Raw genomic sequence first — 15,352 nt, forward strand, 5'->3', positions numbered from 1 at the left:
GACTGAAGGAAGAAATCCAACAACGACTACACCGAGTTCTGTCCCCCACCACAACCCAGGCCGACTTCGAACAGGTCGCAATCCGCGCTGTTCAAGAGGAGTTTCCCACGACATCAGTCCGATGATGCTACTTCCATTACACTCAGGCGATCTGGAGGAAGGTACAAGACCTGGGGTTAGCGGTCCAGTACACGGAAGACCCGGCTGTCGGTTCATGGGTAAGAAGAACCTCAGCACTAGCCCTCTTCCCTGCAGCTGAGGTACAGGATGCCTGGGTCGACACCATGGATGACACCCTCCACTCAACAACGCCGACCGCTTACATCGTGACTACCTGGGTCGACGATGACGCAACCTTGGACCCCGAACGAACAACAATCTGGAGGGGTTCAATTATCGGATTTCCATTGATTTTGTACATGACTTGCAGTGGGTCACTTACTTTGTTCCTTTTTTTTACACATCGTACCCATGTGGGGAAAGGAACCCGGGTCTTAGGTGTGACGAGCGAACGCTTTAACCACCAGGCTACCACCGTCCCTTTTGGACTTAAGCATATACACAATAAATACTCAGTACATTACTTTCAGAGCATTTATTGGACACAGTATTTAGAACAATATATACTGAACATCATTGAAAACGCACCAGTCTAAAATTGTCCATATTTTTATAAAGATGGATTTCAGCATGACAATGATCAATGAATATAACTAACATGAAGTCGAAGGGCATGTCCAGTTGAAAAAAATGCTTTAGAAACAAATTCCTGTCCACAGTATGACTCTTAATTCCAAAATGCATCAACATGCAGCCACGCCATGAAAAAGCGCGAATTTCATTCTGAAATCATACTGACTGTGACATTAAAAGCAGGTGTATGAGAAACGATTCTCATTGTTTCACTAACGATTATGAAACGAGGACAGAGATGCCGAGGTTAACACCTCACGAAAGAGAACGTGCACTAGGCATGATTCAGGTTGGCACCAGCAGCAGGGATATTGCTCGACAACTTGGACTTGGCCACTCCACCATCGTTAGGCTTCATAGACGACATCAGTAGACAGGCAGCACCCGTGACCTTCAATGACCTTGGCAACAGTGTGTTACGACGCTCCATCAGGATCGCCATATTGACCTTGTCCATATCAGTGATTGAACACTGCCGACTGCCAGGACTGCTGCACTAGTTCAAGGTTGACGTGGGGGTCATCAGCGCTGACTCCATGCGACGCCGTCTACACGCAACAGGGCTACATGCTCGACGTCCTTACGTTGGACCAATTCTGACTGACAGACACCGTAATGAGCGTATACAATGGGCTAGCATGAATTTTCAGTAAAGGTTACAACAATGGCATGGTGTCTTAGTCACTGACGAGTCACGTCTTCATCTACATAATGCTGACGGCCGATTACGTGTTTGGCGTAGACGTGGTGAACGCTATGCTGGTGAGTGGGTTCACACAGACCTTTGGATGGTGGGAGCGTCATGGTCTGGGGTGAAATAAATTACAATCACAGGACTGCCTTCATGTCTGTTAAGGGAGAGTTAATGCCCTTTATTACCGTGAGCAGATTCTTGAGAATCACATCGTATCTGTCTTCAATCACAACCAAGATGTCCATACTTTTCAAAGGACAACGCACGGGCACACACAACAAGACTTTCCATGCAGTATCTGGCCCAGCAACACATCCAGGTTATTCATTGCCCAGCACAGTCGCCAGATGTATCCCCCATGGAGCACTTGTGGGACGAAATTGGTCAAAGTCTTTCGCGGCGACAACAGATGCGAAACATCTGGGAACTTGAGCCTGCACTACTGCAGAAGTGGAATGCCATCCTCAAGAACTCTATTCGGACGCTTATTGACTCAATGAGGAGACGTTGAACTGCATGTGCCAATGCAAATGGCGGTCACACGCGATATTGACTTTTCGTTTCGACCCCACGTGTGTTTGATCCTTTCTGACTGTGGAACATTTCATGAATGAGCGTCTTTTCTGTGTTGTTGTTTTTGTCAGTCGTCCATCTGTTATTATCCACTCCAAAAATATCATTTCCTTACACGTGCGTTTAATAATCTGAACTTTTATAAGTGGTGCGTTTTCAATGATGTTCAGTATATAAACCCCTTTCCTCATTAGACATATGTTTCTTGAATATTAATTTGAGAGAATGTTTGGCACGGGAAATACACATTACATTATTTAGACATTTATTAGACACAATATTTAAAACACTCTTCACGTAAGACAGTATTAAAATACTGTGTATAGCATTCAAAAGAGTCTATACACAATTCCTTAAGATACGATATATGTTTGGTTGTTGTTTAACGCCGAATTCAGCAATATTCCAGCTATATGGCGGCGATCTTTAAATAGCAAGTCTGGACCAGACAATCCAAGGATCAACAACATGAGCATCGATCTACGCAAATGGGATACGGTGACATGTGTCAACCAAGTCAGCGAGCCTGACCACCAAATCCCATTAATCGCCTCTTACAACAAGCATGGGTTGCTGAAGATCAACTCTAACCCGGATCTTTAAAATTATTACGAGGTTGGACAATGAGCCGACGCACTCCTCTACAGTCTTGATTTCTGCCAAAAGGCCGTATTTCTCATGATGTTATCTCTGCTTCAGGTTGATGTTTATTTTGATGAATGTAAACAAGTTTGGACAAGAATGGATACTCATGTACATCTTGATATGGTAACCCTTTTACAATTAACAATTAATTGATATTTGGGATTACACTTTCTTAGTAAAGTACAAATTCTAGCAAACCGCTTTTAGCAATATTACAACAATATCACGGAGAGGAACACGAGAAATGGGCTTCACATATTGTACCCACGTGGGGAATCGAACCTAGGTCTTCGGCGTAACGAGCGAACGATTAACTACGAGGCTACCCCACAACCCATGGAAGACTTGAGAAACATCGGACTGTTCTGAGGTGAGATAATTTAAAGGGCTTCCTTTCTGTTTTGCTTGTATTCACTTAATACCGTATATTATCCTCGTTTATCTTAGCTGGTTGTTAGCTACAACTATACTGGATGTGTTGAAATTTGTATCATGGATGGGTTGGAATTTGTATCATGGATGGGTTGGAATTTGTATCATGGATGGGTTAAAATTTGTATCATGGATGGGTTGAAATTTGTATCATGGATGGGTTGAAATTTGTATCATGAGTGGACCCGTGAAGATCAGGGTTAGAATATTGATCTTCAGTAACCCATGCTTGTCGTAAGAGGCGATTAACGGAATCGGGTGGTCAGGCTCGTTGACTTGGTTGACACGTGTCATCGGTTCCCAACTGCGCAGATCGATGCTCATGCTGTTGATCACTGGATTGTCTGGTCCAGACTCGATTATTTACAGACCGCCGACATATGGTTTGAGTATTGCTCAGTGCGGCGTAAAACTAAACTCACTGTGTCATGAGTGGCGTGATTTCGCCACATTTATTTATCGCAAACAATGATAGGCCTCAGGCCACAGTTACCCCCCTTTTACCATGACCCGGAAGGAAAATAGGAGAATATAGTGCCTTGTTTAAATGGGCTGTTCTGTGTGTGCTTATTTTTTCAGGGTGACTTGTGATAGCTTAAATGAAAGGTAAGACATTGTACTTTATTGCAAAATCTTTTGGGTCCACAATCTACACATGGTTTGACACCAGCCTTCCACGATTTGACCCCAAGGTCAAGGCTGTTTAGTGTGTTTCGGCTCGAAACTTCCGGTGACCATTGTTTACAGTGGATACAGCCAAATGGACATGGTCGATCCAGGCCCATATTGCCGGTTAAGTGACAAGTGGCAGGCTGGTCAGCATGCAACAGGAGAACAGCCTACGACCGATATTAGTTATGGTGCACTGTAGATAGCAAAGAAGGAAAATAAGTGTGGTCTGAGGCCATTGTGCGTGTACGTTCTCCATTGACGACCTTGGCCTTAACCTGCCCCACACTTTTTAAAAGCAAGAAGCAAGTGAAATTTAACCCACAGGTTCACATGAAAATTTATTTGTGAAATGCAAGTACCTTAAAACATTGAAAAAAATAAATTGCGGTCTGTTCCAATTTACTTGCCTACTCCACCTACCTGTCATCAGGAGATATAAGCATATATGAAAATATCACATACATTGTACATTAGAATTTTAAGTAGATTACTCAATGTAACTCAGTGTCAAACTGACAACTGTATTAATGATGCATGAACAGGTGCTGTCATATTGATGTGCTGCATGAGAGAAGACAAGCAGGTAAAATCAACAGGTCATATCAAGTGATGAATGCTTTGCTAAGATATAATCGAAATATAGTTGAAAATATATTCAATAGATTAACCTGAAATTAGAATCCAATAGCTGTATTCAAGTACGGTGGGAAGTTTGGAAACAATGTTAACAATGAATAAAGCCTAACTACGACAGAAACTGTTCTATCATGTTTATATCCAATCTTCACTGGGGTGCCGATTTCAGAAGATAACGTCAGTGGCGCACTATACACCCACCCTGCCTTTGTGGATGGCACGTGATGCTAGTTTCAGACAGGGTGGCTTTCAAACACCCAAACACGTGATGCTTGTTTCAGCCACAGTGGCTTTCAAGGGCACAAACACATGATACAAGTTTCAGCCACGGTAACTTACAAGCTCCTAAACACGTGAGACTACTTTCAGACACCGTGGCTTTCGAGCTAATGAACACGTGAGGCTACTTTCAGTCACCATGGCTTTCAAGCACCCAAACACGTGATGCTAGTTTCATACACCGTGGCTTTGAAGCACACAAACACGTGATGCTAGTTTCAGACATCATGGCTTTGAAGCACACAAACACGTGATGCTAGTTTCAGACACCGTGGCTTTCAAGCACACAAACACGTGATGCTAGTTTCAGACACCATGGCTTTCAAGCACCCAAACACGTGATGCTAGTTTCAGACACCGTGGCTTTGAAGCACACAAACACGTGATGCTAGTTTCAGACACCATGGCTTTGAAGCACCGTGGCGTGGTGCTAGTTTCAGACACCATGGCTTTGAAGCACAAAAACACGTGATGCTAGTTTCAGACACCATGGCTTTGAAGCACACAAACACGTGATGCTTTGTTTCAGACACCATGGCTTTGAAGCACAAACACGTGATGCTAGTTTCAGACACCGTGGCTTTGAAGCACACAAACACGTGATGCTAGTTTCAGACACCATGGCTTTCAAGCACCCAAACACGTGGTGCTAGTTTCAGACACCATGGCTTTGAAGCACACAAACACGTGATGCTAGTTTCAGACACCGTGGCTTTGAAGCACACAAGTTCGTGATGCTAGTTTCAGACACCGTGGCTTTGGCTTTGATGCTAGTTTCAGAACCATGGCTTTGAAGCGTGATGCTAGTTTCAGACACCATGGCTTTGAAGCACACAAACACGTGATGCTAGTTTCAGACACCATGGCTTTGAAGCACACAAACACGTGATGCTAGTTTCAGACACCATGGCTTTGAAGCACACAAACACGTGATGCTAGTTTCAGACACCATGGCTTTGAAGCACACAAACAGGTGATGCTAGTTTCAGACACCGTGGCTTTAAAGCACACAAACACGTGATGCTAGTTTCAGACACCGTTGCTTTAAAGCACACAAGTACGTGATGCTAGTTTCAGACACCATGGCTTTGAAGCACACAAACACGTGATGCAAGTTTCAGAGACAGTGACATTCAAACACCCAAACACGTGATGCTAGTTTCAGTCACTTCACATGGCTTTCAGGCACCACGTGCACCCCAATACGGGACACTACTTTGAGACACCCTAACATGTGATGCATGTTTCAGCCAGCGTGGCTTCTAAGCACCTAACGTTTGGTGCAAGTTTTAGCAAACTTGCCGATGCAGTATTAAGCAGTAGACACCCACCCTGCCTTTGTGCATGGATAGTTTCAGACACGGTGGCTTTCAAGGGCACAGACACGGTGGCTTTCAAGCACCACCCAAACACATGATGCTACTTTCGGACAGGGTGGCTTTCAAGGGCACAAACACGTGATGCTAGTTTCAGACAGGATGGCTTTCAAGCACCACCCAAACACGCCATGCGACGTGATTGAGATGTACAGAGATCAAGTAGATTAAGTGGTATGTTTATGCAATGGATTGGTATGCACAGCGTGTTGAGATAAACATTGATTAGAACCCATTCACTTACGAAGACATAGATCTCAATCTTTATTTCCATCCCAATGGCCTCCTATACGCACTATATATTTTGCTTGTAAATTACATTCTATCATTCACCTGATGAAGGGGAAAGAAGTAGCCCAGAAACGTCGTGCTGTGAATAATAAAGAAGTTGTAAATCCATACCGTATACGTTGCTATGTTACCTTCCAATTTCTAAATGCCCATCAAGTCTCTTATCTGTCTTATATGGTCTTTGTTATGTGTGGTTTTACTTGAAAACTATCTAACTATATGGTTTATGTTGTGCTGGGTATTTTGTTTATTTTACTCTCTGGATTTGTTTTTCGTCTACTCTGAATGCAGTAATGCCTCTCTCTTATCCGCCCTGGCTCAAAGGTTATTTGATTTGTAATAGGCACTGACTAATTACATAATTCACTGCACTTGTTACAGAATTAAAACGCTCATTTTACCATAATTAAACGTTTTTATGGAAATTGTTCTGCAAATTGCACGGGTCTCCTATGGTTTGAGAGTGAAATACTGTTTGATCGGCGATTATGGGTTATTATCCCACGTAATCTAACATTCACACAGGGTATAAATGTTCAAACCATTTACCAGCTGACCAGCAGAATCGTCGCAACATCGACAGCAGCTATGGACATCATCAAGTGTGCATCCATCATCGTCATTCTCAGCTTTGTAAGTGTACCTTTCTACTTATATCAGCCACTTGTTGTTACCCTGGCTGGCACTGGGAAATCTCGGAGTCTGTATTATGTGTCTCACGGGGATGTAATTCAATCAATCTTTAGTCGGTACTTAAAAGGCCACAGTCCTATAGAACATTTATATACACAATATTTAGAACTGAGCAGCAGAAAACCACATGTCAAATATTAACAGATTACAGATTTGACAGGTTCTGTTATTCAATAGTATTTTCATTTGTTAATAATATAGTCATTTTTATTTCATTTGGATGGGTATATTAGTATGATGTTAGATATTTATTTTCTTTCTAAGGTTTTGGTAGGCGGGCCAGATGAAAAGAAAATGGTATTCGTCTTCTACAGCATTAACGTTACAGAGATTGCAAATTCTATGATTACAAGGGATATTAATATATCGCTCCATTTCAACAAACAACTCATGCGATTCATGAGCAGCGAAAAACGGGATAAATCTACACCGGATTTCTTTACAGTGACGTTTGAAAAATAATATTCTTGGCATAGTTCAGATTTCCAATGTTTATAATACAGACATTTATAGGATAGATAGATTGTTTCAAGCCATGTTTGTTGATAGCTGTCTTTCATTCTTTGGGTCAGTGACATAATAAAAGAATTTTCTGGTTGGGCGTTTTGATTATTCCAAACATAACCATATCCCGTTTTAATAATTGTTAACCTGCAGCATGATCGGCAGTACTTCAGACTAATACAAGCAACTACACATACACACACACACGCGAACACATGCACGCACATGTGGGTAACGTGATGGGGTAACGTAATGGTTTAAGTGTCCGCTCGTCAGGCTGAAGGCCCGGGTTCGATTCCCCATATGGGTGCAATGCGTGAAGCCCATTTCCGGTGTCCCTCGCCGTGATATTGCTGGACTATTGCTCAAAGCGGCGTAACACCACCCCAGCTCACACACATTCTTCATGACAGTCCGGAAATCTATTGACTACCACTCAGATACAATTCAACCAATCAATTTATTGCCAGTCTCGCCGAATAAATATTTCTGGAAGTGGTGTAAACTCCCACTCATGCGAACTGGGACCAGATCCTAGGTACTTGACGTTAATGGCATGTAACTGAGTCATTCAAACTCACATACTGCTCTTAACAGGGGCAGCGGGGCCACGTCGTATGAGAAGCCCCAACTAGCTTTGCGTTCTTTGGTAGTGCCAAACCTCTGCGGGTTCGAATCTCATATTATGTTTCTAGACCTGTCGGTACCACATCCATGCTCGTGAGTTTCGCTACAGTGGTAACCATCGGAGACCAGCACCCTTTCTTGTTTCAAAATTTGATACGGAGTGATATTACATCCTTGCTCAACGCCCAAACTGTTAAATGGTCTCGCCTACTATTTCTCTTTTCCCCAGATTGCCGGCTGCTATACTCATCCGACGATTTCGGATACACTTGGGTAAGTAACTTTAAATTGAATTTCAACTTTAAAGAGTTCGTTTGTAATAAAGTTTTTCTCCCATGCTTAACACCTTGAACATGATGATGATGGTGGTGATGATGATGGGTGAGTGAGTGAGTTAAGTTTTAAGCCGCTCTAGTAATATTCCATCATGCACATGGAATAAGAAAAAAAGAGAAAAATACAATACGCCGTTTTGAGCAATGTTCCAGTAATATAACGGCGGGGGACATCAGACACAGGATCTCGCATTGAACCCATGTTGGGAATCGAACTCAGGCCTTATGCGTGACGAGCAAAAGCTTTAACCACAAGGCTACTCCACCGCTCCTACAAGGCTACAAACTTACAATGCTACAATCCTACAATAGCCATTAGCCATTGCGTGCGACAATCAATGCTGATAGGACTGTATTAGTAATATGCTATTACTCGACCTTAATCCGAGTAATTCAGGGACCTATTTATCACCCGGAATTTGTTAATCCATTAAGGTCTTGCTGTGTCGTGGTAGTTAATAAGCTGGTTAAATGCATGCTGGTCACGCCGAAAACCCAGACACTACGGTTCTGGGTTTGAAACAAACAATTGATTTGATGTTGATTCCTCGTACTACACTTATCATTCTCTTTTTCAGAAGCTGCAAAGATGGTAATGTATGGTTTGAAACTTTGCGTAAAGATTTCTCTGTTCAATGTACAATAAATTAATCAAACATATTTGTGTCGAAGTGAGTGAGTATGATTTTACGCCGCTATTAACAATATTCCAGCAACATCACGGCGGGGGACACCAGAAATGGGCTTCACACATTGTACCCATGTGGGGAATCGAACCCGGGTCTTCAGCGTGACGAGCGAATGTTTTACACTGGCTACCCCACTGCCCCTTGTGTCGAAATTGAATACTACATAAATTCTACCTAGTATAGGGAAATATGTTTATACTTCGTGTTATCCGAAGTTCAACATAACCGAAAAATGATGCCTAACTGAAGACAATGTAGGGAAACAAATAGTCGAATGTGTCGAAGTTGAAAACTACGTAAGTACTACCTGCTATAGGACATATTAATATACTTCGAGTTATCCGAAGTTTGACATAACCGGGAAATGACACCTGACTGATGAATTGGTTTTACTTGATTCATAGTATGAGCAACACTCCATGCTCTTGGGGAACGTTTCCTATGGTTGCCCCTCACAATCAGCATGGGTTGGCACTAGTCATTCTAGGTTTTCAAGACTAGCTGTGAACCGATTCTTAGAGAGAACAGAATGCTTATTAAAGTAGCGCGAAACAGGGACTTGGCAGATAACGTACCATTGTTTAACGCTGCTTTGAACAGCAGTTTAAAACACAGGCTACCAGTGAAGATCTGGGTTAGAATTGATCTTCAGCAAACCATGTTTGTCATAAGAGGCCACTAAAGGGATCGGGTGGTCAGACTCGCTGAATTGGTTGACACATGTATGTGATCGTATCCCAATCGCGTAGATCGATGCCCATGATGTTGATCACTGGATTGTCCGATCCATAGAGCTGGAATATTGCTGAGTGTGGCGTTAGACAACAGCTGAATCAAACCAAACCAAGATAAACAACTCGATGTGGGAGGAAAGATCAAGGTCTTCAATTGGTATCACTTTGGTGAAACCCGGGCGGTGGGGTAGTCTTGTGGTTCGATTCCCCACACGGGTACAATGTGTGAAGCCCGTTTCTGGTGTCCTCCGCTGTGATATTGCTGAAATATTGCTCAAAGCGGCGTAAAACTAAACTCACTTTTGTTTTAGTTGTTGCTGTTGTTTGTTGTTTTCCTGTATACCTATAGCACCTTGAGGTAACATTTCAGCTTGCAAACAGAAACCATTGGACGTGGCCTTTGTAATCGACTCTTCATCCAGTATATGGCCGGAGAACTTTACACTAGGGATGTGGTTCGTAGAGGACTTTATGGACATTTTCGAAGTAGGCCCCCTGACCGTGAGGGCTTCCGTAGTGACGTTTGGCGACCGCGTGTACGAAGAGGACGCCTTTGGTTTCAGCAGCTACACCGATGAGAGGTCCTTGAAAAGGGCAATCTCGAGGATCCCCTTTAAGGGCGGGCAAGCTACGGAGACCGGGGCTGGCATCCAGTTCATGAGAGACAGATTTCTCCCTCACGCCCGCAAAGGGGTGAGGACTGTATGTATTGTGTTGACCGACGGCAACTCCCAGAGACCGGAAGTGACGGAGGAACAAGCCCGGATCACCCGAGAGGCCGGCGTGGAGATGTTTGCTGTTGGCATCGGCCGTAATGTCTCAGAGGAGGAACTGAGGAACATCGCCGGCGTTGATGACCACGTGTTTACGGTCACTAGTTACAACCTTCTCGGCACCATCAGATCAAGACTCGCTTTTGAGTCATGTGGAGGTAGGTAAATCCATCCCCGTCATGCACTCGTCGCCACTCGCCCCTTTCCGTAACCATTCGGCCATTCGTGTCCAACTCGTGTTATTCCGGGACAAGCTGAATAGTGACTCGTGTCTTCTTGAAGGTTACGGAAAAGGGCGAGTGGTGACGAATGCCATTCGGCTTGTTCTGAAATAACACGAGTGGCCACGAATGCCTGTCATGAAGAAACTGCATAATGTCTGACACACTTTTTTGTGGACAATAAAAGAAATAACTAAACTTTCGGGCAAAAGAAAATACACCACCATGGTGTCTAAACTGGAATAAAACAGAAATTGTTATTTGATGTTGATGTACACTCATGCCAATAATGGTTGTCACTCCCTTCAATTTTTTTATTGGAGAGGGGAGGGGGGGGTGACAACCATTATTTGCATGAGTATATTTGATGGTACATTGTATATGTTTTGACGTACAGTCTGCAGTATTGTTTCATGGCTGTATTGTTATAAGAACGGTTTTAATATTTTAATCATTTTTTTTTGTGTCAAATCCAGTTTTCAAGTGTATCCTTTCTTCAGTAAAAACAATGCTTATGGGGCTTTGTAAATCCAGGGGTTCAAAACAAAATTAAAAAGCCACTTGCCACTTTAAGAAAGTAACTTGTCCTGACTAATTTTCCACTTGCCCTGATTTTATGACAAAATCATGATGATGTTATTATGAAAGAATAAATCAACATGGTATTTGATGTTAATGTTTACTGGACTATTTATTGAAAAGTGATATATAGCAAAGAAAGATAACTCTACTTTATTATCATTGCGAAATTTAATATCTACATTTTGAGCAGATATGAAATTAAATCCAAGTTTATTTGCAGTTTGAAACCATAAGTGGAAAATTATCTAGTAGCCCACGGACAAGTAAGATACCAATATTTGATTGCCCGAAATGAAAACTGACTTGTCCCGGGCGTCGGGTGATGGGATTTTGAACCCCTGAAATACACCAGTGCCGAGATTTATGTTAATTCATTAAAATATTCTCAAAACAACGACGACTTCATTGCTAACGAGCAACTAAATACTGAATATAGAGTTATTAAGACTGAGGTCTTGGCAGTAGTCATATGAGTAAAGGCTATCGGATATGAAGGTAATATGAAATATATTCTCACAGACCTGATCTAACACGTCCAATCTTCTAATTATTTCAGAGGAGCCTGTTCCAAGAGTTGGTAAGTACCACAGGCCTAAACGCTAACAGAGGAATTGTTGAATTTGTCCTGATTATATATTTCAGGAGGGAATGGGAACCCAACTCGGCTACAGACAGAATGAATTCAGTAAAATGTTTGTAACTCAGAGTACATAAATACTTATAAAACATTCGAAATTATATAATAAATCATGGACTCAGTATCTTGGTACATTGCCTGGAATATGGGGCACAGGTAGCCCAGCCGACCAAGGCGCCGCAATTAGCTTCAGAGTTGTGTCCCTTAGACATGCTGTAGACCTGCTGACTGTGGGTTTGAATCCCGGGTCGTCAGTATTACACTCCTAGGTTTGACAGCGACATAACTGAGGCTGTGGGTGAAAGAAAAGTGGTAACTATATTATTGAGTGAGTTTAGTTGTACGCCACTTTTACCAATATTCCAACAATATCACAGCGGAGTCACCAGATATGGGCTTCACACATTGTACAATTGTGGGGAATCGAACCCGGATCTTCGGCGTGATGAGCGAACGCTTTAACCACTTGGCCACTCCCGTCCCTGTAAACGTATTAAACTTGCTTTCCTTAGGTTCATCCAGCACGTAGCTGACAGGTCGTGATCATATCACTTGCTCTATTTACGTCAATATGTATTCAAGCCTGTTGTGTCGAATTTTGATGTATCGAACTTATGGCTGTCTCGAAATAACGTTTTGAAGTAAAGTCTCGAAGTAAAAAGACCTTGGTATGCTTTCTTCATTCGTCATTTTTCGGTTGTGTCGAACTCGGATAACTCGAAGTATCTACGTAGGTCCCTTCAACTTCGATATAACGATGCTTAACTGCACTATTATTGATACGCGTATATTTTCAGTGTGTCGTGACAGCCCCATCGACGTCAGCCTTGTCATAGACGCCTCCTCTAGCATCGGCCCCACCAACTTCACCATCGGATTAGACTTTGTCAAGAACTTTGTCAAGAGCTTCGACATCTCCCCACACCGCGCCAGATTTTCCGTCATCACCTACGGCCGCGGCACCTACAACAACACGGCTTTCGACTTCGACGACTTCAGCGACGAGGTGAGCGTCATGAAAGCCATCACCGGCATACCCTACACCGCTGGCAACCACACCGACACAGGTCGCGGCATTGAGTACATGCGAGACAGGCAGATGCTGCCCAAACAACGCGCTCATGCTGCTCACATCGCCATCGTGATGACCGACGGGTACTCTCAGGACTGGGAGAAGACTCAGAAAGAAGCGGCTAAGGCTCGAGACGACGGTATCAACATGTTCGCCATCGGTGTCGGTTTCAACCTCTCAGAAGAAGAGCTGCTGGACATCGCAGGACGGCAGGAGCAGGTGTTCACTGTGGCGGACTACAGAGCTCTAGAAACTATCCACAATGAGCTGGACGTCAAGACGTGTAACATAGGTGAGTCCTTCAGTGACTGCTCAACACATACAGGAGGTAATATACACTAACGCCTAGTCCCTGAATATATACACAAAGAAATTAATTAAGCACCCCCTGTATTTTTGCAATGATAGGTTTTGAACACGTACATAAAACTTCTCATGGTGACCACGATGGAAAAACACGAATTTTTCTGACCCGTATGATCCTTTGACTCATAAAAAACGACAAAATGATTGCAATACATGTTGATTCTATGACGTTAATTGCTCATTTAAAACACACACACACACACACTGATTTTCATACAAAACCATGTGTGTAGAAGAATGGCCCTGGAATGTTTAATGTTGAATTTATTGGTGAATGTGAACATTCAAAATGTCATTTTGCGTGTCTTACACCAGTCAAGGTCAATACCGAGTGTAACCTCCGTGTGACTGTATGACAGCCAGCACCCTCCTCCTCATACCCCCTGTAAGCCTCCTGATCCTCTGAAGGGGCAGTCTACGCCATTCCTCGTGTACAGCAGCGTCCAATTGGGTCCGGTTCTGTACAAGAGGATCCCTTTGTTGCACACAACGACCTGTCATGTCCCAGATATGCTCCAAAGGGTTCAGATCGGGGCTCATTCAATCGTCAGATATGTCAGAAATATACCCATTTAACTTGAAAAGGAGCCCCAGTGAGTTGGAAGATTCAGGATGTTGGTCCGGCCAGACATTGCAGTTAGACATGTTTATTTTGTATCACGACCCCTAAAGTGAGTTAGTTTTTCAGATTCTAACAGACACCGAACCTGGGGAAATCTAGACTTGCTTCATTTAGGGCTTTAGCATTGCAGGGAGAGCTAGGCATTAGGGAAAATAATGTGGTTCAGGGACTTTGAGACACACTAAGGGTATTACTTCGAGGAGATTTCTACAGGAAACCTCGCTATTCTGGGGATACCTGTACAAGAGACCTGGGGCTCGTTTCACAAAGCAAGTCTGGTATGGGAGTTGCGATCACCTTAGCGCTACGAACGCTTTGTGAAACAGGGTAATGATTATTGTGATTTGTACGGGGATCTTGCTATTGATGGGGTATTATCTGGGGACTTCTTTATACAGGCGACCTCGTTGCTCAAGACGAGATGACAGAGAACTCTTCACTCCCAAATATTTTAACTCGGGGAGATTTATACGGGAGATCTTTTTACTCAGACAGATTTGTACAGACGGAGCCTTCAAGTAATGTTAGGTTTAGCCCATTTTACCTTGACAGTGGTTAAACAGGAAACACTTGCGTTCATATTTATAATCTTTTACTTGTTTGGGTGTTTTTAAATTGTATGTTTATGTAAAATTGACATCTTTTATTGCTCATTGCTGTCATCAGTTGAACACGTGTTGTTTGTGTCTTTCAGTCCTGCGACAGTTCGGCCAGGGAGCTCTATTGGATGCATGAAACTGGATACAAATCTCTGTAATACTGTTGAAAGGTACAAAGGTGCAGCGAAATAAATGTTTGCAGTAAAAGGTTTTTGTTGAATTGCACATGTCGGCAGCAGCTTTTTCTGTCATATTCGTATAGAACCCCGACCGCGTCATACCAAAAGACGTTAAAATATGGTAATTGTTGGTCCCTGCCTGGCGCTCGGCATTAATGGTTACAACAAGGACTGGTCGGCTCGGAGTCAGTGTAATGTGTCTGAGTGGGGTATTCATGCTTCACTGCGGCATGGTATCTCAGTGGGCTAGCACTATAAAACCAGCTTAAGTCTGGGCTAGTACAAGCAGCCGCACGTACACATACACACGCATGCACGTCGTCATATGAGCGAATATTCTCAAGCACGACGTTAAACCCAATTTCACTTCACCTCGTAAAGAAACCCTACGATAAAATATAATGTGACATAATAATGTGAATCTTCTC

At 43.0% G+C, this 15,352-nt stretch overlaps 1 protein-coding gene across 1 annotated transcript; it reads left to right on the forward strand.

Annotated features, from left to right (window-relative positions):
* Positions 1 to 6,726: 6,726 nt before the first annotated feature.
* LOC124254222 (collagen alpha-6(VI) chain-like) lies at positions 6,727 to 14,952 on the forward strand. Its single transcript, XM_046688109.1, has 7 exons — positions 6,727 to 6,924; positions 8,345 to 8,388; positions 9,029 to 9,042; positions 10,244 to 10,804; positions 12,006 to 12,026; positions 12,884 to 13,450; positions 14,841 to 14,952. The coding sequence occupies exons 1-7, from the start codon at positions 6,880 to 6,882 to the stop codon at positions 14,879 to 14,881; spliced, it is 1,293 nt and encodes a 430-aa protein (XP_046544065.1). The 5' UTR covers positions 6,727 to 6,879; the 3' UTR covers positions 14,882 to 14,952.
* The last annotated feature ends 400 nt before the right edge of the window (positions 14,953 to 15,352 follow it).

The sequence above is a fragment of the Haliotis rubra genome, unplaced genomic scaffold (assembly GCF_003918875.1).
Source record: "Haliotis rubra isolate DU_JTF1 unplaced genomic scaffold, ASM391887v1 Scf569, whole genome shotgun sequence".
NCBI lineage: Eukaryota > Metazoa > Mollusca > Gastropoda > Lepetellida > Haliotidae > Haliotis > Haliotis rubra.